General features: G+C 42.2%; 1 protein-coding gene across 5 annotated transcripts in view; it reads left to right on the top strand.

Moving 5' to 3' along the window:
• Positions 1 to 25878, top strand: part of VIT (vitrin) — a 126122-nt gene that overhangs the window by 42682 nt on the left and 57562 nt on the right. For all 5 annotated transcript variants that reach the window (XM_079940404.1, XM_079940403.1, XM_079940407.1 and 2 more), the window contains 2 exons: positions 17543 to 17699; positions 24687 to 24820. In XM_079940404.1, coding sequence (XP_079796530.1) covers positions 17543 to 17699; positions 24687 to 24820 — 291 coding nt within the window. The remainder of the gene's footprint in view (positions 1 to 17542; positions 17700 to 24686; positions 24821 to 25878) is intronic.

Below are 25878 nucleotides of genomic sequence, written 5' to 3'. Positions count from 1 at the left end.
TTCTCTCCTCCCTACTTCCTCTGCTTTCTCATTTTTTCTTCTCATCTCCTTTTCCTTCTTTCTATTTCTTTGGTCTACCCATGGCCCCCAGGGGCCCTTATGGACCTTGCTCAGCTCCACTGGAGGCCCTTTGGGCCAAAAAGGTAGTACATGTTGAAAATAATTTCGCATGGGGCTTCTACAAAAGGAAAAGCAAAGATGAAAAAAAAATTGGGATTAGTTCTTAACGGCTCTACTCCTCCCACCCATACATGACCATTCATTCCAAGCTAGTATTTTGTTCTCACGTACACAGTCGTATTGGGTACAATTTTATTCTGTCACTTGGTTTATCACAGCATCTTATTTTCTAAGTCAAATCAAGTCTGACACCAGACTGCCAATTGCCTAGGGCTGAAATATTAAAATTCCATCATTACAAGGGATTCCTCCCTCCCAGCTCCAGGCATTGGAAGCCTTATGCAATTTACAACATTCAGAGAGAGCCCCTGCATTGCTCAGTGTCCCAGCACATGTTATTCCTAGAAGTTGAGTAGCTCCATCGTTTCATGAATGGTGGGATCTTGGCAAATGTGGGGAAGCCCTATGCCGAAGGTTCTACCCAGAGGGGCACCACACCAGGTACTGTTCCAAAGTGATGTGCATCCAAGGCAGCTGCTAGGGAACAGGGGCATTTCCCTTACTGGGACCTACCTGCCCACTTCCACCTTCCCAGTCTTGGAAGGTCATTTTCTCTCCATCACTCTTTGGGCTGACCAAGCCCAATCCCCTCAGACAAGGAGGTTTCTGAGCAACTAATTCCCAGAACCTTGAGGGAGAGTTGCCAGGCAACCCCTGCCCTCTCTCTTGCAACCTTGAGCTCCAGAGATAGGAGAACACAAAAGTCTGACTACCTTCTTAGAATAGTAAGGGGAAAAATACAATAAGAATAAGCATAAGTTAATGTCTTAGTAAATTAACCTGCTGTATGGTGCAGGGTAAAGTTTACCATACTGTACAGAATGAGAGTCTTACCAAGTTTCTTTACAGATGTGACTTTTTCAAGGCTCTCATTTTCCTGCTATGTTTTGGAGCCATAGATCTGACCTTACCCACAGGCACCTCACTAATATATTTAGTCAGCTTAAACCTACTCAACCAGTTTCTAACAAATGACCAAAATGTGGTTGCGTTTTTCTTGACTGTTGAAGGCTACAAATAATGGTTGAAGGGTTTAGGTGTGTTCATAAAATACTTCTCCTAAGGCAGTCAAGATACCTTATAGGTTTTAAGGATTAACTTCATTTATGTTAGATTCCACATTTGAAAAAGGCCTACTCTTCAACTCATGAACCTTTTAGCCCATACTGTAATAAACACATCATATGTTTCCCCATAAATTATGCCCACCAACAACTCTAGAACGATCCTTGTCTGGCAGAGTGTTTGTGCTAGAGAGAGAAAAGCTTTTACGTTGTAAAATCTCCTCAATAGCTTTTCTACATGTAAGGAAGCCCCAGAAGGGCTCCAGAAGCAATGGCCTTATAGCCTAAAGTGGGGTCAGATGAGATAGTGTTACACAGGTGAGAGCTGTGATGATTAACTCCAACAAATTGTTGCCTGTCCATCCTGCAAAGCCTCTGACTTCAGTGAGCACCCGATCTTGTATAAGGTAAAATAAAATTATGCAAAGGAAAGCCTTCCTGGACCCAACACCAATTGCCAACACACAAAAAACCAGGTTAGATGGCTCCTGTGTATGCTACACTTGCTCTGCTGTCTACTTACTGCACGTTATTATAAGAGCTTTTTTATACAGTCTGTCTTCTCAACTAGACCAAATAATTAGTGCTCATTAGGTATTTGTTGGACGAACTACAACAATAAAACAAAACACTGTAAAATAAAGCAAAATGTGGTAAATGCTACCAAAGAATAACAAGGGGTCTACAATAGGATTCATACTAGTTTCTTGAAAGAGCATTTAAGGTAGGATATGAAAAATAAGTGGAATTGCAGAGGTAGGTGGAAGGGCTTTCTAGGTGCACTAAACCCAGATATCATGGGGAAGATGGGGTCAGGAAACAGTGAGTGGCGTGACTGGGTTTAAGTGCTGGGGAGTCGTGGAGATGCAGCTGGAAGGTGGGTTAAGACAAGGCAATGCCAGTCTGAGAAGCTTTGCTTTTTGCCATTCTTTAGAGGGTGGGAACCACTGAAAGTGTTCTGAGCAGGAAATCTACATGATGAAGACAACAGTCAGCAAGATAAACAACAGCAAGATATTCCCCACAGGCAGTGAAGCCACATGCTGGAATATCTCCATTACACTGGAGTCTGTTGAGATAGTCTTTAACTTGGGGTGAAATGTATAACCTTTAATTCACATAGCTCTCTCCAACAAGTTAACCTTAATACCATGTAAGGCATGGAAAGATTTTTGCAATCAACCTGGAAAGGGTGGATAATTCCCAGAGGTACTGCCTCAGCATGAAGAGGTAATAGTTCTGGGACTTGGTTATTGAGTACATTGGACACTGTTGAAGACATACAGCTCTGATTGTAGGAATTGGGTATAGCAAGCACACAGCTTCTTCACTGGGCTCACGTGTCGTTAGCTATAGCAACTTGTAAGGAACCCCCAATGTTTGCTTGCTCCTTAGACACTTGGTACCAACACCAGTGTGTTCTCCACACAGATTGATGTGTGTGCCATTTCTCACACCATGAAAAAGGAAGTGGATTAACTCTCTAGCCCTCCTTCTGGTGTGTGGGTGAGAAGGGAGGTGGACTCTCTCTGTGTTGTAGATTTTCAGTTGAATAAGCTTTACCGTGGCAGTTCTCAGAAATAACAGGCAAAGAATGCAAGGAAAATTGCACTAGAAGAGTTGCCTTGCACAGATGTATACAGACATACACACAAATGCACACACACACACACACACACACCCCCAGACAGACAACCTATTTACAAGACATATCCTATATTTACCCACTAGTGGTTGTCAGTGACCTTCAAGTTCAGAAAAGCCTCGTAGGATTAGAGTAGGGAAGCAACCATTTAACTCCTTTTCTTCAGTAATGGGAGAAGCAACCAGGTGGAGCTGGCAAAGCTCTGTGTCTGGAGCCAGAGGGTATGAGTTCAGGGCCTGGCTATGCCACTTTCCTGGTACCTGAGCTTGAACAAATAAACTTATCTCTCTGCAAAATGAGGACAATATGCCTCTCAGGGTTTTGTTAAGAGTCAAGTGAATAAGTGTGTATTACATCCTTTCTAAATTAAAAGTAGGTTACTTTTAGGGACTTCCCTGGTGGTCCAGTGGTTAAGACTCCGAGCTTCTACTGCAGGGGGCAAGGGTTCAATCCCTGGTCAGGGAACCAGGGAACTACTCTAGCAGAGAGCTGATTGTTTCAGGCAAGGTCACCTTCCTTTGGAGGATGACAGCAGTCTGTCAGGTGGATTACCTCACTCATGCTGACCAGGAAAATTCCAGATGGACTTGTTAAGATTACATTCCTGGGAAAGAATGAAACTGCAGTTAGGTTAGGCGTTGTCTCGGTTTGGTGACGTGAGCTTTGCACAAGTGACTCTATGTTGGGCCTGTTGTCTCTCTTTTGACAGTACTAACTGGGATTCTTTCTGAGGTGATGAAGATGTGGAATTAGATAATGATGGTTTCACAAACTTGTGAATATACTATAAATCACTGATTGTATGCTTAAAAGGACCCATTTTATGGTATGTGAATGGTATCCCAACTTTTAAAAATGGAATTTTCCAAAAAGAAAAAGAAAGGAAATTTCTTCTGAAAATAATATTGTACAGTTCTGAAAAGAGTTCTAGCAAAAACAACTGTCGACACCTTGATCACAGTGGGACTATTAATTCACCCAGTGCCCATGTGATGTGACCCTTGCTGACTCCCCAGACCTTATCATGGACCTCCCCCCAACCCACTCACTACGCTCCAGGCACACTGGCCTCCTTTGTGTTCTTCAAACCACCAAGCCCTTTCCCACATCAAGGTTTTTGCCCTGGTTCTTCTTTCTGCCTGGAAGGTCCTCCTAGACCTTTGCTGGCTGGTAACTTCCCATTATCCAAGTAACCATGGTAGGAGAGTAAATAGAGAGGAATACAGGGACCAGATCCTTTAGGGCCTCGTGGACCATATTAAAGAGCTTGGACATTAGGGCAGCAGGAAACCAATGAGGGTTTTAAGCAGGAGAATGATGAAACGTGATTAAATTTTTTAAGTATCACATTGGCTGTTCAATGGAGAAAGGACTGAGGCAAAGGGTGAGCAATATGGAAGGAAATAGACAAGCTAGGAGGCTATTGTGTTAATAGTCCAGACAGGAAATGTCAGTGAACTGGACCAAGGCGAAAGCAGAGAGAAATTGCAGATTTGGAAATAAAACTAGCAGGACTTGCTAATGGATGGGTTCCATTTATCCCTTCATTCATCCAGCAGACATTCTGTTGATTAGCAATGAACAAAACACACAAAAATTCCTGCCCCCATGGAGTGTATAGTCTAGTAGATGAAAGAAAATGTAACAAACTGGGACCTTGAAAAAGTAGTAGCATTTGAACAGCTGAAAGGAAAAAGGGTTCCAGGTGTAAGGAATGATACAAGCCAAGTTTGTGAGATAATATGCCTTTGAAAAGTACCAGAGGCAGTACTGGCAAGCCCCGAAGTTCCATGGAGGGGACTGTGGAAACGCCTTAAAGATTTTAGACTTTTTCCTCAAGGCAGCAGAAAGATATTGACAGCTTTTGACCAAAGATTCAACTTCATTTATGTTAGATTCCACATTTGAAAAAGGCCTACTCTTCAACTCATGAACCTTTTAGCCCATACTGCAATAAACACATCATATGTTTCCCCATAAATTATGTCCACCAACAACTCTAGAACGATCCCTGTCTGGCAGAGTGTTTGTGCTAGAGAGAGAAAAGCTTTTACGTTGTAAAATCTCCTCAATAGCTTTTCTACATGTAAGGAAGCCCCAGAAGGGCTCCAGAAGCAATGGCCTTAGCCTAAAGTGGGGTCAGATGAGATAGTGTTACACAGGTGAGAGCTGTGATGATTAACTCCAACAAATTGTTGCCTGTCCATCCTGCAAAGCCTCTGACTTCAGTGAGCACCCGATCTTGTATAAGGTAAAATAAAATTATGCAAAGGAAAGCCTTCCTGGACCCAACACCAATTGCCAACACACAAAAAACCAGGTTAGATGGCTCCTGTGTATGCTACATCTAGCAATCACACTCCTGGGCATATAGCTGGACAAAACTACAATTCAAAAAGATAAATGCACCCCTGTGTTCATAGCAGCACTCTTTACAATAGCCAAGACATGGAAACAATCTAAATATCCATTGACAGATGAATGGATAAAGAAGATGTGGTATGTGTGTGTGTGTGTGTGTCTGTGTGTATATATATATAGATATATATAGATATATATATAATGGAATACTATTCAGCCATTAAAAAAAGAGTGAAATAATGCCATTTGCAGCAGCATGGGACCTAGAGATTATCATACTAAGTGAAGTAAATCAGAAAGAGAAAGATACCATATGATATCACTTATATGTGGAATCTAAACTATGACACAAATGAACTTATCAATGAAACAGAAACAGACTCACAGATATAGAGAACAGATTTTTGGTTGCCAAGGGGGAGGGCGGGTGGGGGAGGGAAGGACTGGGAGTTTGGGGTTAGCAGATGCAAACTATTATGTATACAATGGATAAACAACAAGGTCCTACTGTACAGCATAGGGAACTATATTCAATATCTTGTGATAGACCATAATTGAAAAGAATATGAAAAAGAATATATGTATAACTGAAGCACTTTGCTATACAGCAGAAATTAACACAACACTGTAAATTAACTATAATTTAATAAAATAAATTTTTAAAAAAGATTCAACATAGTCAAAGACTTTTTAAGAAAAATGGAAAAGAGGGACTTCCCTGGTGGTCCAGTGGTTAAGAATCTGCCTTCCAATGAAGGGGACATGGGTTTAATCACTGCTCGAGGAACTAAGATCCCACATACCATGGGGCAACTAAGCCCACGCGCTGCAATGAAGAGCCCACACGCCGCAACTAAGACCCAATGCAGCCAAATAAAAAAAATAAATATTTTTTAAAAAAGAAAAATGGAAAAGAATGCTTTGCAAAAGAATTTGCTACCAAGGAAGAATTAACATGATCTGGTCACTGGTGTCAGGAGAAGGAAGCATTCATCTTCAAATTTTATGTGATGATCATTTTATTTCATTAAATTAATATTTTTGCATAATCTTCTTAAAAATAGAATTTTACTCTAGTTGAATATCACAGTAGAACAAAATTAAGTTTCATATCAAAACTGTTTATGCATAAGTGCTTTTATATTATAATACTTCTTCCTCATTAACAGCCAAGAGGCAAGCTTACAATGGCCGCCTCTGATTGATGAAGAAATTTGTTTTCCCGAAGCAATGTGGCTTGCCTTGAAAGCCACATTCACTGAAAACATGAATGGACAATAAGAAGCAGATTATATAGTTTGACTTGGCCTCTACATCATTGGCTTATTGTATATGACATCACCCAATAATCACTGTGTTATTAGGTCAGGCAGAAGAACCAACTTAGAGCAGAAACATTTGCAGTTGTGCCTCTAAGATTCCAATGTTGCATGAAGATAGTGGCTCAAACAATACCAGTTTTGCCCAGGAACACTCTGAGATCAGTACAGCAGACACATGACCTCAGTGGGCAGCATCTAAAGGTTATCCTTTCATTCTAACCATCCAGGTTTCAAATAGTTCTCTTTTCCCTGTGTCTGGTGCCAAGGGCCTCTGGGAAGGAATCCTTGGCAGATTCTGAGGTGCTCTAATGTGAGCTCTGTCAAGAAAATCATAACGGCCATGAGAAGGCAAGGTAACCTTGAGGAATCATATGAGGGGGAAGCAGAGCAGATGGCTGAGGAATAGGTCTCTGTGTAGTTTCCACTCAAGCAGTTCTGGGCTCCCCCAGGATCTCTGTGACTTTAGCCCAGGGTTCTCTCATTTCCACCAACAAAACTCCACTCAGGAAGGAATGGAAGAGGCTCTCTTCTTGCTTTCTCCAAATGTTCCTAGGAGTAAACCTTCTTATGACTTCTAAGTTCTCCCCCAAGGTTAATAGTGGGGATGCACCATTCCCCATCCCCTGAGTCTTATTTGCCACATCAGTGTCTTCCTGCTCCCTTCAGACCTGAGATGGACACTTCTTGAGCTGCCTTAGTTTTGACCTGTCCTCTGAAGGAAGTCTTATTTCTGCACTTTTGAGATGAAACCCAAAGAGAGATGAAAGTGAATCTAGAGACCTTCAAGATGGTAGAGGAGTAAGACGTGGAGATCACCCTCCTCCCCACAAATACATCAGAAATACATCTACATGTGGAACAACTCCTACAGAACACCTACTGAATGCTGGCAGAAGACCTCAGACTTCCCAAAAGGCAAGAAACTCCCCACGTACCTGGGTAGGGCAAAAGAAAAAAAAAACAGAGACAAAAGAATAGGGACGGGACCTGCACCTCTGGGAGGGAGCTGTGAAGGAGGAAAAGTTTCCACACACTAGGAAACCCCTTCACTGGCAGAGATAGGGGGTGGGCGGGGGGAAAGCTTTGGAGCCACGGAGGAGAGCACAGCAACAGGGGTTCAGAGGACAAAGTGGAGAGATTCCCACACAGAGGATCGGTGCCAACCAGCACTCACCAGCCCGAGAGGCTTGTCTGCTCCCCCTCCGGGGCGCGCGGGAGCTAGGAGCTGAGGCTCCAGCTTCGGAGGTCAGACCCCAGGGAGAGGACTGGGGTTGGCGGCGTGAACACAGCCTGAAGGGGGCTAGTGCGCCACAACTAGCTGGGAGGGAGTCCGGGAAGAAGTCTGGAACTGCCTAAGAGGCAAGAGACCATTCTTTCAGGTTGCATGAGAAGAGGGGATCCGGAGCACCGCCTAAACGAGCTCCAGAGACGGGCACGAGCCGCGGCTATCAGCGCAGACCCCAGAGACGGGCATGAAATGCTAAGGCTGCTGCTGCAGCCACCAAGAAGCCTGTATGCGAGCACAGGTCACTATCCACACCTCCCCTCCCGGGAGCCTGTGCAGCCCGCCACTGCCAGGGTCCCATGATCCAGGGACAACCTCCCCAGAAGAACACACGGCGCTCCTCAGGCTGTTGCAACATCATGCTGGCCTCTGCCACCACAGGCTCACCCCACATTCCATACCCCTCCCTCCCCCTGACCTGAGTGAGCCAGAGCTCCCTAATAAGCCGCTCCTTTAACTCCATCCTGTCTCAGAGAAGAACAGATGCCCTCAGGCGACCTACACACAGAGGCAGGGCCAAATCCAAAGCTGAACCCCGGGAGCTGTGCGAACAAAGAAGAGAAAGGGAAATCTCTCCCAGTAGCCTCAGGAGCAGCGGATTAAATCTCACAGTCAACTCGATGTACCCTGCATCTGTGGAATACCTGATAGAAAACGGATGATCCCAAAATTAAGGCGGTGGATTTTGGGAGCAACTGTAGACTTGGGGTTTGTTTTCTACATCTAATTTGTTTCTGGTTTTATGTTTATCTTAGTTGAGTACTTAGAGTTTATTATCATTGGTAGATTTGTTTATTGATTTGGTTGCTCTCTCCTTTTTCTTTTATATATACATTTTTTTTCCTTTTTCTCTTTTTGTGAGTGTGTATGTGTATGCTTCTTTGTGTGATTTTTTCTGTATAGCTTTGCTTTTACCATTTGTCCTAGGGTTCTGTCTGTTTTTTGTTATTTTTAAATTTTTAATAATTTTTTATTTTAATAACTTTATTTTATCCTTTCTTTCTTTCTTTCTCTCATTCTTTCTTTCTGTCCTTCTTTCTTACTTTCCTTCTTTCTTTCATTCTTTCTCCTATTCGTTCTTTCCTTCATTCCTTCCTACTTTCTTTCTTTCTTTCTCTCATTCTTCGTTTCTTTCTTTCTTTCGTTCTTTTGTTCTTTCTCCCTTTTCTTCTGAGCTATGTGGCTGACAGGGTCTTGGTGCTCTGGCTGGGTGTCAGGCCAGTGCCTCTGAGGTGGGAGAGCAGAGTTCAGGACATTGGTCCACCAGAGACCACCTGGCTTCACATAATATCAAACAGCGAAAGCTCTCCCAGAGATCTCCATCTCAATGCTAAGACCCAGCTCCACTCAACAACCAGCAAGCTACAGTGCTGGACACCCTAAGCCAAACAACAAGAGAGGAACACAACACCACCCAGTAGAAGAGAGGCTGCCTAAAATCATAATAAGTTCACAGAAACCCCAAAACACACGACCAGATGGAGCTCTGCCTAACAGAAAGACAAGATCCAGCCTCATGCACCAGAAAACAGGCACCAGTCCTCTCCACCAGGAAGCCTACACAACTCACTGAACCAACCTTACCCACTGGGGGCAGACACCAAAAACAACGGGAACTACGAACCTGCCGCCTGTGAAAAGGAGACCCCAAACAAAGTAAGTTAAGCAAAATGAGAAGACAGAGAAACACACAGCAGGTGAAGGAGCAAGGTAAAAACCCACCAGACCAAACACTTGAAGAGGAAATATGCAGTCTTCCTGAAAAAGAATTCAGAGTAATGACAGTAAAGATGATCCAAAATTGTGGAAATAGAATGGAGAAAAGACAAGAAACGTATAACAAGGACCTAGAAGAACCAAAGAGCAAACAAACAATGATGAACAACACAATCAATGAAATTAAAAATTCTCTAGAAGGGATCAATAGCAGAATAACTGAGGCAGAACGGATAAGTGACCTGGAAGATAAAATAGTGGAAATAACTAGTGCAGAGCAGAATAAAGAAAAACGAATGAAAAGAATGGAGGACAGTCTCCGAGACCTCTTGGACAATATTAAATGCACCAACATGCGAATTACAGGGGTCCCAGAAGAAGAAGAGAAAAAGGAAGGGACTGAGAAAATATTTGAAGAGATTATAGTTGAAAACTTCCCTAATATGAGAAAGGAAATAGTCAATCAAGTCCAGGAAGCGCAGAGAGTCCCATACAGGATAAATCCAAGGAGAAACACGCCAAGACACATATTAATCAAGCTATCAAAAATTAAATACAAAGAAAAAATATTAAAAGCAGCAAGGGAAAAGCAACAAATAACATACAAGGAAATCCCCACATGGTTAACAGCTGATCTTTCAGCAGAAACTCTGCAAGCCAGAAGGAAGTGGCAGGACATATTTAAAGTGATGAAAGGGAAAAACCTACAAGCAAGAATACGCTACATAACAAGGATCTCATTCAGATTTGACAGAGAAATTAAAACCTTTACAAATAAGCAAAAGCTAAGAGAATTCAGCACCACCAAACCAGCTTTACATCAAATGCTGAAGGAACTTCTCTAGGCAGGAAACACAAGAGAAGGAAAAGACCTACAATAAAAAAACACAAAACAATTGAGAAAATGGTAATAGGAACCTACATATTGATAACTACCTTAAATGAAAATGGATTAAAGGCTCCAACCAAAAGACATAGACTGGCTGAATAGATACAAAAACAAGACCCATATATATGCTGTCTACAAGAGACCCACATCAGACCTAGGGACACATACAGACTGAAAGTGAGGGGATGGAAAAAGATATTCCATGCAAATGGAAATCAAAAGGAAGCCGTAGTAGCAACTCTCGTATCAGACAAAACAGACTTTAAAGACTATTACAAGAGACAAAGAAGGACACTATATAATGATCAAGGGATCAATCCAAGAAGAAGATATAACAATTGTAAATCTTTATGCACCCAACATAGGCTCACCTCAATACAAAAGGCAAATGCTAACAGCCATAAAAGGGGAAATCGACAGTAACACAACAATAGTAGGTGACTTTAATACCCCACTTTCACCAATGGACAGATCATCCAAAACAAAAATAAATAAGGAAACACAAGTTTTAAGTGATACATTAAACAAGATGGACTTAATGGATATTTATAAGACATTCCATCCAAAAACTACAGAATACACTTTCTTCTCAAGTGCTCATGGAACATTCCCCAGGATAGATCATATCTTGGGTCACAAATCAAGCCTTGGTAAATTTAAGAACATTGAAATCATATCAAGTATCTTTTCCAACCACAATGCTATGAGACTAGATATCAATTACAGGAAAAAATCTGTAGGAAATACAAACAGATGGAGTCTAAACAATACACTACTAAATAACCAAGAGATCACTGAAGAAATCAAAGAGGCAATTTAAAAATACCTAGAAACAAATGACAATGAAAACACAATGACCCAAAACCTATGAGATGCAGCAAAAGCAGTTCTAAGAGGGAATTTTATAGCAATACAATCCTACCTCAAGAAACAAGAAACATCTCAAATAAACAACCTAACCTTACACCTAAAGCAATTAGAGAAAGAAGAACAAAAAAACCCCGAAGTTAGCAGAAGGAAAGAAATCATAAAGATCAGATCAGAAATAAATGAAAAGAAGGAAACAGTAGCAAAGATCAATAAAACTAAAAGCTGGTTCTTTGAGAAGATAAAATTGATAAACCATTAGCCAGACTCATCAAGAAAAAAAGGAAGAAGACTCAAATCAAGAGAATTAGAAATGAAAAAGGAGAAGTAACAACTGACACTGCAGAAATACAAAAGATCATGAGAGATTACTACAAGCAATTTATGCCAATAAAATGGACAAATTCTTAGAAAAGCACAACCTTCCAAGACTGAACCAGGAAGAAATAGAAAATGTAAACAGACCAATCACAAGCACTGAAATTGAGACTGTGATTAAAAATCTTCCAACAAACAAAAGCCCAGGACCAGATGGCTTCACAGGCAAATACTATCAAACATTTAGAGAGGAGCTAATACCTATCCTTCTCGAACTCTTCCAAAATATAGCAGAGGGAGGAACACTCCAAAACTCAATCTAAGAGGCCACCATCATCCTGATACCAAAGCCAAAGAAAGATGTCACAAAGAAGAAAACTACAGGCCCATATCACTGATGAACATAGATGCAAAAATCCTCAACAAAATACTAGCAAACAGAATCCAATAGCACATTAAAGGGATCATACACCATGATCAAGTGGGGTTTATCTCAGGAATGCAAGGATTCTTCAATATACACAAATCAATCAATGTGATAAACCATATTAACAAACAGAAGGAGAAAAACCATATGATCATCTCAATAGATGCAGAAAAAGCTTTTGACAAAATTCAACACCCATTTATGATAAAAACCCTCCAGAATGTAGGCAGACAGGGAACCTACCTCAATATAATAAAGGCCATATATGACAAACCCACAGCCAACATCATTCTCAATGGTGAATAACTGAAACCATTTCCTCCAAGATCAGGAACAAGACAAGGTTGCCCACTCTCACCACTATTACTCAACATAGTTTTGGAAGTTTTAGCCACAGCAATCAGAGAAGAAAAAGAGATAAAAGGAATCCAAATCAGAAAAGAAGAAGTAAAGCTGTCACTGTTTGCAGATGACATGATACTATACATAGAGAATCCTAAAGATGCTACCCAGAAAACTACTAGAGCTAATCAATGAATTTGGTAAAGTAGCAGGATACAAAATTAATGCACAGAAATCTCTTGCATTCCTATACACTAATGATGAAAAATCTGAAAGAGAAATTAAGGAAACACTCCCATTTACCACTGCAACAAAAAGAATAAAATACCTAGGAAAAAACCTGCCTAAGGAGACAAAAGACCTGTATGCAGAAAACTATAAGACACTGATGAAAGAAACTAAAGATGATACAAACAGACGGAGAGATATACCATGTTCTTGGATTGGAAGAATCAACATTGTGGAAATGACTCTACTACCCAAAGCAATCTACAGATTCAGTGTAATCTCTATCAAACTACCAATGGCATTTTTCATAGAACTAGAACAAAAAATTTCACAACTTGTATGGAAACACCAAAGACCCCAAATAGCCAAAGCAATCTCGAGAAAGAAAAACGGAGCTGGAGGAATCAGGCTCCCAGACTTCAGACACTACTACAAAGCTACAGTAATCAAGACAGTATGATACTGGCACAAAAACAGAAATATGGATCAATGGAACAGGATAGAAAGCCCAGAGATAAACCTACGCACATATAGTCAACTTACCTTTGGTAAAGGAGGCAAGAATATACAATGGAGAAAAGAAAGCCTCTTCAATAAGTGGTGCTGAGCAAATTGGACAGCTACATGTAAATGAATGAAATTAGAACACTCCCTACCACCATACATAAAAATAAACTCAAAGTGGATTAAAGACCTAAATGTAAGGCCAGACACTGTAAAACTCTTAGAGGAAAACATAGGCAGAACATGCTATGACATAAATCACAGCAAGATCCTTTTTGACCCACCTCCTAGAGAAATGGAAATAAAAACAAAAATAAACAAATGGACCTAATGAAACTTAAAAGCTTTTGCACAGCAAAGGAAACCATAAACAAGACGAAAAGACAACCCTCAGAATGGGAGAAAATATTTTCAAACGAATCAACTGACAAAGGATTAATCTCCAAAATATACAAGCAGCTCATGCAGCTCAATATCAAAAAAACAAACAACCCAATCCAAAAATGGGCAGAAGACCTAAACAGACGTTTATCCAAAGAAGATATACAGATTTCCAACAAACACATGAAAGGATGCTCAACATCACTAATCGTTAGAGAAATGCAAATCAAAACTACAATGAGGTATCACCTCATACCAGTCAGAATGGCCATCATCAAAAAGTCTACAAACAATAAATGCTGGAGAGGGTGTGGAGAAAAGGAAACCCTCTTGCACTGTTGGTGGGAATGTAAATTGATACAGCCAGAATGGAGAACAGTATGGAGGTTCCTTAAAAAACTGAAAATAGAACTACCATACTACCCAGCAATCCCACTACTGGGCATATACCCTGAGAAAACCATAGTTCAAAAAGAGTCATGTACCACAATGTTCACTGCAGCTCTATTTACAATAGCCAGGACATGGAAGCAACCTAAGTGTCCACTGACAGATGAATGGATGGAGAAGATGTGGCATATATATACAAGGGAATATTACTCAGCCATAAAAAGAAATGAAATTGAGTTATTTGTAGTGAGGTGGATGGACCTAGAGTCTGTCATACAGAGTAAGTCAGAAAAACAAATACTGTATGCTAACACATATATATAGCATCTAAAAAAAAATGGTTCTGTGGAAACTAAGGGCAGGACAGGAATAAAGACACATGTAGAGAGTGGACTTGTGGACATGGGGAGGGGGAGGGGGAAGGGGAAGCTGGGGCGAAGTGAGAGAGTGGCATGTACATATATACACTACCAAATGTAAAATAGATGGGCAGTAGGAAGCAGCCGCATAGCACAGGGAGATCAGCTCGGTGCTTTGTGACCACCTAGAGGGGTGGGATAGGGAGGGTGGGAGGGAGATGCAAGAGGGAGGAGATATGGGGATGTATGTATATGTATAGCTGATTCATTTGTTATAAAGCAGAAACTAACACACCATTGTAAAACAATTATACGCCAATAAAGATGTTAAAAAAAAGAAAATGAACCTATACGACAGAAAAGAAAGAGAGAAAAGGAAGACCTAAGCCGTAAGGTGGAATAGTTCAAATGTATTCAGAGGAAATACAAAGATAAATCATTATCATTTCGGCTTTAAGCGGATGGATGGAAGATTCCTGGAAGGTTATAAGAAAACAGACTACTTCACAAATAACTGAGAAAATACTGTAAAAGAATAAATCGTGGTTTCCATATACTCAGAGAAGAGCAGCCAGAAAAGATGCAGATGACTGCTTCTTGCCAGCTGGATTAAGACGTTACACTTGCCAATGATTTTGGCAATTACTCTGAAATTGTAATTAGCTCACTCTCTCCGGCTGAATTTTCTGTACAAATTGAACAAATATTTGACCTTTGGCCAACTTTGTCATTGTACCCTGTTCTTCCAAAGTGCATGAGCATTATGTGCTTGATATCATTTTACAGCCCCCCACCCCGTGGGATGAGCTAATTCACCAAGTTTTCTAATCCAGCTGGGTGCAGATAAAGCAGCAGATCTTATTTAAGGGCTTGCCCAGGCCTTTGTAAAAACAAGACAAAGCAAAAAGTAAAACAAAAAACAAATTCCCCCCACAGGAAGGGGCGGGGTGTGTGTGGGGGGGGGGTGGGAATTGATTAGCCGGAAGCAAAATATTCCCATGTGACACTTTTCCTCTTATTTTTTTAAACCAACTATTTCACGGAAAATTCTACCACATCTGCACCTGTCTTGCAATAAGTTCGACCACTGTATGACACTCATGCAATAAGCTTCTAGATAGAGCCCAGTTTACAACTCCAGGAGAGTTGGGTTGGCCTACCAGGAGATCCAAACCCTCAGGGTGACAAAGTCACATCCAAATTGAATCCCAGGTCACAGAGCTCGTCACTTCCTATTTCATGTAACTAAGAGCTGAGAAGGAATGCTTCCATTTTCTTTACATCTAAGGGAGGAGATGCATTCGGGAGTGGGGCAGTGATCTGTGGAAGGGAGGAGAGCTGAAAGCATTTAGTTACACCCAGTGATCCAACAACTAACTAATTTAAGGAGAGACTACACAGGCATCTTCAGTCCCACAACTGGCATTTTAGAACAATAATCCAAGACTCAAAATAGTCAATGCAGCCTTGAGTATCAGGGTTTAAAAGAATGAAAGATAAAAAGAAAATAACTTTGGAGAGGAAGCAGCCTGTGGTGGGAAGAACGAAACCACAAAACCATTTTAAGCGCAGCGCTTCCCTCCTTAATGTGGACCACAAATTGTTTTAGCCTGTGATCACACTCAGCCCCCAGGCTCCCAGGAGAAGGACTTCCATGCTGGCCCAGCCCTGCGTGGCCAAGACTGGCTGGGAGGGGTGTTTAGGAAAAGAGCAGGAGTTCTAACTTTAGTTCTCTCTCCAGTCTGAATGAAATGCAACTCTGCTCCATTCAGATACATAAGGGTTAAAAAAAAAAAAAGTGCATTTTGGATACAGCTGGAAGCTATTAACAACTCTGAGAACATCTCAGTAACCCAGTTAGAGGATGGGTGGCCTGGCAGAGATCCTGAATCCATGTTTGTAATCACAGACTCTTACCACTGGGCGGGGCTTGCTTTCTACCTCCCACCCAGTGGAGACATCCCTTCTTCAACTGTTCAGTCCCTGCTTGCATACTTCCAGCCTCTTCCTTCAAGGGCAACTTCATTTACTAGAAAGTTCTTTTTGGCAAAAAATGCCTCCGTAGAAAATCTCCCCCTTAGCTCTAGCTCAGTCCTCTGATGCCATAGCACACGACCGTCCTACTTGTGAAACAGCTATATTTGCCTCCAAATGCTTGCCTTCTTATGGCCAAACGCCCCATCTGTGCCAGGCAGCCCTCCCATCTGGTGGTTTCCAGATCCCTCCAGAGCCTGCTTACTCTTTGAATAGTGATTATGTTTCAGAGTCCCTTCTAGAGAATCTATTCCTAGCTCCCAGGCATCAATATCCTCTAGGAGACCTTTTCATTCAGGAGTTTTTGAGGGAAATTTTTTTCAGGGAAGATGCAGCCACACCCCCTTTTAGGCACTGCCACGAGAGCATCTACGCTGTCTCATCCCTAAGCAAGCTTTGGGCTCCAGCAGCCTTGCCTAGTGAATACTGCTAGCCTGTCAATGGCGTCACCAAGCCAGAGAGGAGGGAGGACAGAATGAATGAGCTTCCCCTGGATGCCTAGCAGGGCAGTCCCCAGCTTTCCACTGAGTGTGGAGGCAGATGAGCAAAGATCACTCCCATCTTGACCCTGGAGCTAGGACCCAGCCTCTAGGACCGAGACAAAAGATCACTTCATTATCTATCTCGCCTGTCCAAAAACCTTCCATGGAGTCCCACCTCCCGCACAGAACACAAGCACTCACGCCTCCTTCACCCGGCCCAGGCCTGCCCATCCCCATGCTCCCCGCAGGCTCCAGCCCGGGGCCTCTGCTGCAGCAGCCCACCTTGTCCTGGCTGGTCCCGACGCAAGGCCCATGCTCTCTCTCTCGCCCTTTCCGATACCTTTCTTCTTCCTGCGAGGTTTTCTGAGTTTCCTCTTTTCCTGGGCTAGCTCCAGAGCATCTGAAAAACCAGTATTCTCTAATCGTGGACTAAGGCTGACATTTCTGACCATTGGAGGCAGGTCTTTTCCCAGCGTTCTCTTCTTCAATTAATTAATGGTTCGAATAAGCACAGGAATGAGCCTCTTGTTCTCGTTCTCAGCAGGTTAAGTGCAGTGGATGGTGATTGCTCTTTTGGTCTGAGGCATGTTCTAATTACCTCTTTGCTTTCATTATATGGAGGGGATCCAGGGTCAGCCCAGGCTCTGGCTTTTAGAGATTAAGTAAATGAACAGTTATGACCTAACAGTCACCCCATATATAAGCTGATACCACAAGGTGTAATCTTGACCTCATTTTGCATTCCCAGCTGTGCCTCAGATCAACTGTGATGTGAGAGCTGGAAAGATAATCAATCCCGAGTTCATTGTGAAATGTCCAGCAGGATGCCAAGACCCCAGGTACCACGTTTATGGCACTGACGTCTATGCATCCTACTCCAGCGTGTGTGGCGCTGCGGTTCACAGGTGGGTAGCGCTGAGCTTCTTAGGCACGAGCAACCAGGGTGTGGCAGGGATCCCCCGGTGCAGGGTTGCCTGATTAGCAAGCAAGAGCAAACAAACTTAATGGAGCATCCTGTATTTTATCTGGCAGCCCTATCCCATGGGATGCCCCAGAATCTGTGCATGGTCCTGGATCTCCTTTCAGATCTCTCTGGAAAGGAGGACTGACTTCTCTTTACACCTTAATGGGTGGGGGTGGGAGGGAGAATCCTACTCTTTTGTGTTCATAATGAGGAAACCAAAGTTCTTGATGATGTAAAGGCTTTTTATTTTTACCTGTGTGTGCTGAGCAAGGAGATAATAGGGACATGACTAAGGAAGGCCCAGAAGTTTAGAGAAGAAATGTGGCAGCTTCAATTGGTGATCTGGAGACAAAGAGGAACAGGAAAAGTGAGAAGGAGGGTGACAGGGGGTCCTGCCTGGTCAGCTGTTGATGGGGGATCCAGGAAGGAGGGCAGGAAGCATGACATGCTTTGGACCATGTCACTGCCTAAATGAGGAAAGGCAATAGCGACCTTCACAGAATCCTCACACCTCTTGTTTAGGCTTGGAGCCAAAACCCAGGGAAATGCATGTTTACTTAATAGCTCTCATAATGGGTATGTGTGAAGCACTCCACCTGTGTTATCTAATTCGGCCCTCACCATTCCCCTGTGCGGTATCGTCGACCTCTTAAAGGTGAAGAGAGGTTGAATAGCCTTTCTAAAGCCACACCGTTAAAAAGTATCCGAGTGGGGATTGGAACCCAAGTCCAGCCCCCCACTTCTATTCACCAGCCAGCACTACTTTGAGATGTGGCTCAAAGTCAGTGGTTGGCTGCTGGATACTGATGAAGTTTCTCAATTATTCAGGCTTCCGGTATCTTTTTCCTTTTCTTTACTTGCACGCCAGTCACTTGATTGTTCAGTTGTATCTCCGCCAGAGAGAGGGGAGACATAAAATTCATTCCTTTTCAAGGTGTCTAGTCAGTAGCCTCTCTGAAATTTGGGGAAGAAGTAAAAAAAAAAAAAAAATCTATGCCTAAAATAAGATTTAAGACTTACTAATAGACTTTGTCAGTCATACTCTTTTCCCCATCAGCCAAAGAGATGAACAGCTACCTGGTTTTTCAATGGGAGTGGGAATACAAAAGCTCTACTGAGGATATACAGAGGAACATTAAAGAACAAAACACCAAATGCTGTTCCTTAACTCCAAACTGTGGAATAAAAATATTTTGTTTTCACTTTGAAATCAATGTTGTGCACCAAGTCGATACGCGGACCTACACGTGAACATGTGCATGCCTCCACACAATCACTTGTACACATATGCATGCCTCCCACATGTGCTAGAACACGCGTGCGTGCTCACACACACCCTGACACACACATGTGCATGCCAACACCATTAGCACACTCCGGTCTGTGTCCGTGTAGACACTGACATATGTTACAGAGGCCGAGCCCGTCTTAAGGCTGCCTGTATTTTTCCAACTGTGGTCCGAGATAGTTGGCACTTGCTTCGTCTGGCATTTGCTGGCTCTCTCTTGCCTTTCCTTGGTCCCCTGAGGTACAGAGCCACACAAGTTAATGTGAGCTCACCAAGATGTCATCATAATGACAGTAACCCCTTACACTGAGATCCTCTCCTTCTAGCATCATCTCAGCCCTATGAGGCTGCTGTTAGCATCCCCAGTTGTTAGAAGAGGAAGGGAGGCATAGGGAAGTTAATTAAGTTGCACATCCAGGACTAGAACTTGTGTCCCCTGACTTCCAGCCCTGAGCCCAGGTGATACATTTACATAAGAACCGAGAGGACGTGAAGACGTGATGGGGTTGTAGCACTTTGGGGTGGTCAGAGTTGGGAAAGGATTTTAGGATGAACGGACACACCTCTAGAGAGAAAATAAGAAGGGCACTGACAAGGACCAGGACTCAGCAATCCCAGCATTTGGGTTGGAGCATAGGAACTACCTGGCAAGAATATAGATGAGGGTAGAGGGACAGAGGAGAAGAGTTTGACTGTTTCAAGCAGCAACATTTGCTGCTGGAGCAACGGAATGCCTTGTACCTTCCTGGACCAGCGACTGATGCTGTAGGAAACTGTTTGGAAAGAAGGAATCACTATCCATGAGGAGGATGTATAGAGGTCTTAAGGGAAAACAGACAGGAATTTTGGATAATACCAGTTCCGTTTTTTACAAACAGAAGGAGTCTGTTTTTAGAAGGCAGGTTTGGGGTTTTTTTGTTTTTTTTTTTTTGCGGTACGCGGGCCTTTCACTGTTGTGGCCTCTCCCGCTGCGGAGCACAGGCTCTGGACGCGCAGGCTCAGCGGCCATGGCTCACGGGCCCAGCCGCTCCGCGGCATGTGGGATCTTCCCGGACCAGGGCACGAACCCGTGTCTCCGGCATCGGCAGGCGGACTCCTAACCACTGCGCCACCAGGGAATCCCAGAAGGCAGGATTTAAGACAGAGAATAGAGTGGAAAATGTATGAAGGACCTCCCATCACTGTCCTGCCAGAGTCCCCTGCAGTCGGAACTGGGAAACTGGAGAGAGCACACTTTGGTTTAGAAATTCAGATTTAGCTTAAAGGATTTAAATTTCATACGAACTATGACAATCAGATCCCTCATTATGAGTGATCCCCTTGATTCTTTCAAACCAAAGGGCTAATGAACATATTTGAGGCATCATAGTTTGGCTCAGTCTTATCCTGAACTAATTTCTGTGTTTAAAGTGGGACCAAGGCCTGGAGAGAGGGCAGAGTTCTCTGAGCTGGGACAAGGAAGAGGCCATCTCCATGCAGAGCATGGATTTCTGACCAGACGCCCACCTTGAGAATGGCAGCCATTCAAAACCTGGCCTCGCTGTGGGCAGTCCCTTTTCTCCGAGCCACGAAGCTGACCCTCAGATTATCCCAGTGCCCTGGGGCCAGGGTCAGGGAGGAGGTGAACCTCAAAGCCATGGTCAGCATCATGCAGGGTGTCTGAGGAATGCAAAGGAGTAGAACTGGTTTTGTTCTTTGAGAGAATATATTTGACGTGCCTCTACCTCAATGAGGGTGCACATGAGGTCGCATTTATATAAATTCTCCAAACTACCATGGCTCTGAGCCCCCATCTGCGTCATAAGTGCAACCACAGCCTTTCAGGCTCTCTCCCTCCTCTGGTATCTCCTGTGGTGAACAAGCGTCCGGTGCACTCCTCCCCTGGGATTTCTGTCGCCTCCAGGAGTTGACAGACCACTGACTGCCCCAGGATCTGCCCTCCTCTAGGACAATGTCAGGGAACGCGCACGGCCTCCAGTGAAGTCCACTCACAAGATAGGACATCACTCTCTTCTGCAACAGGAAAATCTCACGAGAAGACAAGAGTTCTGTTTCCGTGCCTTTCCCAAAATCTGGGTTTTGGGTCTTATATAACTGTCACAAGGGATCTCAGCCTCCCTGTCCAGCCTGAGAACCCCCGGGCCCACCCCATTCCCTTTAAACAGCCTGAGAAAAGGGAAGCTCAGCCCCTCTTTCCACTCTCAGTGGCAGCTACAGCGCTTCTGACTTTTAAACAAGAATGAGTGCACGAACATTTCCTCAATACAATGGAATATAAATCCAGGGGCAGAATAATTTCTCCAGGGGGGGAATAAAAAGATAAGAGCTATTTCTGTTTCCCCCACTTGTCAGTTAGGGACCATGGGATAATCGGGGTAATTTTTTAAAAACTAATCTGAATTTACAGCCTATGCCAGTGGTGTGGTGGTAAAGGTTCACCAACCAGCCCTCCTAAATGGAGGGCTGGGGGGTACTGATTTACCAACATCTGCGGTATAAATACTTCCACCGTGGCTGATTTCAAAGTACCATAGTGAAATGAACCTGCACAATCCAGCAGCCTAACAACTGGCTTTCCCAAGCCAGCATGAGTGGTGTCCGCACACCGACAGGCCTTCTAATGCAGAAGCAAAAACACTGTCTTCCCATAAGAAAATTTCTAATCTAGTTGGGAGACAAAGTTAACTCAAGGAATTTTTAGGAAGTAGCACAAGACCAAATAAAATCAGAGCCTCCATGGAAAGACAAGATTCGAAGGCACTGTTAGGAAGGGGCATAGCAAAGTCATGGAGAAGGAGGTGTTGGAGAGAAGGCACTGGTTCTCCAGAGCAAAGAGCAGCATGAACAGAGCCACAGGAGTGGCAATCAAGTGGGCCGTCAGGAGAGAAGAGGCCGGCCTGGCTGCAGCTGGGAGAAGTGAGGGGCCCCGACTGAGAGCTGCCCGAAGAAGGGCAGGCAGGGTTGAAAAGACATGATGGAGGGATGAGGACTTGGTGTTGGGAGATGCCCATGGCTTTTGAGGCAACTGTGACCAAGTGGGGCAAACCCAGGATTCCAGGTCATTTAGACCTGGGTTCAAATCCCTACCTTGCAATTTAGAAGTTACAAAATCTGGAGTGAGTCCCTCGACCTGTCTAAGCCTGTCTCTGTGAAGTGGGAATAACAGCATTCCCTCTGCTCCACAGCCAGTAGGTTTGCTAGGAGAACTCAGTGAGATCCATTAGTGGGGATGATTCAAAAGCAATTAAGGGCTTTACATGTCAAGTATTATTATCACTTTCTTTCCAAGTTGTTGGGAAGTTGAGTGTTGAAAGTTGTTGACTCACCATGAGGGTGGGAGGGCAGGAAATGGCAACGCTCATTCCTGTAGGGAAGGAAGGGTGTTGATGGGAACAAATCTAAGGACATTTTTAGCTCCCCTGTACTGTAAATTACAGATACCCAAGGGAGCCATGTTAGGCTCTGGGACAAGGAATTGACATACTGGAGCCCCGGCTTCAATGGAGGCAAAGAGGTAGATATGTCAGTTACTATCACATCAGGATCTAAAACCTTCAAAATCCAAGAAATTAAAGAAACAATTACCAGCCTTTGGGGACTCTTTTAAATGAGTTTAATTTAGCTACACACCTTCGTTCCCTAGCCCAAAATAAAAGGAATAATTTGCTTTTAATAATGTACCACCTTTTGAAATAGTTGGAGTCGTTCTGTGATGTCACAAAACCAAATTGGAAATTGTCAGGGAACAGGTTTTACTTCAGGGAGAACTAGTAGGAATTAAGCAACCAAAGAAAAGAAATTTGAGGCATGGTCATGTCCTGTAATACGAAAGAGAAGGACATCGAACATGGGAAGACAGATGCCAGGCCACGTGATGGGAGCATCGTTCTTGGGGGTAGGCTGCAGGTCAAGGTGAAGGTTTTCTTACTCTCCCTGCTTTCCTATCTCTAAATAAAGACGGTGGCTGAATATCTCTGATGAACACAGATGCAAAAATACTCAACAAAATACTAGCAAACCAAATCCAACAACACATTAAAAGGATCATCCACCATGATCAAGTGGGATTTATCCCAGGGATGCAAGGATTCTTCAATATCTGTAAATAAATCGGTGTGATACACCGCATTAACATACTGAAGAATAAAACCATATGATCATCTCAATAGATGCATAAAAAGTTTTGACAAAATTCAGCACCCATTTATGATAAAAATTCTCCAGAAAGTGGGCAGAGAGGGAACTTACCTCAACATAATAAAGGCCATATATGACAAACCCACAGCTAATATCATTCTCAATGGTGAAAAGCTAAAGGCATTCCCTCTAAGATCAGGAACAAGACAAGGATGTTCACTCTTACCAGTTTTATTCAACATAGTTTTGGAAGTTTTAGCCACAGCAATCAGAGAAGAAAAAGAAATGAAAGGTATCCAAGTTGGAAAGGAAGAAGTAAAACTGTCACTGTTTGCAGATAACATGATACTATACATAGAAAATCCTAAAGATGCTACCAGAAAACTACTAGAGCTCGTCAATGAATTTGGTAAAATTGCAGGATACAAAATTAATACACAGAAATCTCTTGCTTTCCTATACACTAATCAGGAAAGATCAGAAAGAGAAATTAAGGAAATAATCCCATTTACCATGGCATCAAAAAGAATACCTAGGAATAAACCTACCTAAGGAGGCAAAAGGCCTGTACTCTGAAAACTATAAGACACTGATGAAAGAAATCGAAAATGACACGAATAGATGGGAAAATATACCATGTTCTTGGATTGGAAGAATCAATATTGTCAAAATGACTAGACCACCAAGACAATCTACAGATTCAATGCAATCCCTATCAAATTACCAATGGCATTTTCCACAGAACTAGAACAAAAATTTTTTAAATTTGTATGGAAACACCAAAGACCCCAAATAGCCAAAGCAATCTTGAGAAAGAGAATGTTCATTGCAGCACTATTTACAATAGCCAAGACATGGAAGCAACCTAAATGTCCCTCAACAGAGGGGTGGATAAAGAATATGTGGTACACGTATACAGTGGAATATTACTCAGCCATAAAAAAAGAATGAAATAATGCCATTTGCAGCAACATGGATGGACCTAGAGATTATCATACTAAGTGAACTAAGTCAGACAAAGACAAATATCATATGATATCACCCATATGTGGAATCTAATTTTTTTAAATGATATAAATGAACTTATTTATAAAACAGAAACAGACTCACAGATTTTGAAAGCAAACTTATGGTTACCAAAGGGGAGAGGGATAAATCAAGAGCTTGGGATTAACATATACACACTTCTATATATAAATTAGATAACCAACAAGCACCCACTGTATAGCACAGGGAACTCTACTCAATATTCTGTAATAACCTATATAGGGAAAGAATCTGAAAAAGAATGAATATATGTATATGTGTAACTGAATCACTATGCTGTACACCTGAAACTAACACAACACTGTAAATAAACTATACTCCAATCAATTTTTTTAAATGTATAACATGTAGAACAAGAAAAAAAATAAAGATGGTGGCCGGTTTCAAAGTCTGTTATATGTCAAACAATATTTTTCTGTCCTTTCTTCAAAAAAAATTTTTTTTTTCTCTTCACAGTGGTGTGCTCGATAATTCAGGAGGGAAAATACTTGTTCGGAAAGTTGCTGGACAGTCTGGCTATAAAGGGAGTTACTCCAATGGTGTCCAGTCGTTATCCCTTCCACGATGGAGAGAATCCTTTGTCGTCTCAGGTATGCCCACACCCTGGAGAAATGCTGCCCTACAACTGGTACGTCGGTTAAGTTACCTCACGGGATGAAATGGGCTCTTTTCAGTGTGCCATTAGTTTTAGTTTATGGCCCACCTCATTTCATAAAAATCTGAAGCATTAGTTCTTCTGATAGTTAAGATCATGAAACAATGAATTATAATTTCAGTGATAAATCACTACAAAGTCTGGAAATATTAAAAGGCTCCAATTACTCATTTTAAACACACAGCAGCTATCAGTAAGTCCAATCAAACTTTTAGTTAAGTGAATTACGTTTAATAACTGGATTTTTGAACTACTCCTTTAGTTATGCCAAATGTGCCTCATATCTGGAAGCTTATTCCTTGAGAATTCTGGTAAATGGACAGATAGGGACAGGTTTTTAGAACACTGAGCTACAATTTTATTTGAGATTTCTTTTTTTTAATTAATTGTTTCACTGTTTAGTCCATTCTCACTATTGGCTCCACAGGATTTTATAGATAATCATTTTCACTCTTTTTTTTTTCCCTCTTCCAAAGAGGTAATATCAATGAACTCATAGCTGTGTTATTTCCCAGTAAAAAGATAACCAAGGTCTTTGTGCTATCATCATGACCTGCCTGCTCCCCTCTTTTTATTTTTGTGAATTTCCCCAACCTAACTTTTTATTTTGAAAACTTCTAAATTTACAGAAAAATTAAAAGAATAGTACAATGAATACCATATTCTCTTCACCCAGATTCACCAATTGTTAATATTTTGCTATACTTGCTTTATCTATCTATCTACTTATATTTCGTTTGAACTGTGTGAAAATAAGCTGTGGGCATGATGACACTTTATCCCTTAATACTTCAGCACACGTATGGTAAGAGCTAAAACATTTTCCTAAATAACCACAGTACCACATCTAAAAAATTAACACTGATACAATAATTTAATAAATATTAATAAATAAGAAATAATAAGAAAAAGTTCTTATTCAGTTGTATCCAACTATCCCCCAAATATTCTTCACAGTAATTCTTCTTTTTTTGGGGGGGGGAATCTACAATC

The sequence above is a fragment of the Stenella coeruleoalba genome (assembly GCF_951394435.1).
Source record: "Stenella coeruleoalba genome assembly, chromosome: 13".
Lineage (NCBI taxonomy): Eukaryota > Metazoa > Chordata > Mammalia > Artiodactyla > Delphinidae > Stenella > Stenella coeruleoalba.
Note: the sequence above shows the minus strand (reverse complement) of the source record. Positions and strands in the feature narration are given on the sequence as shown.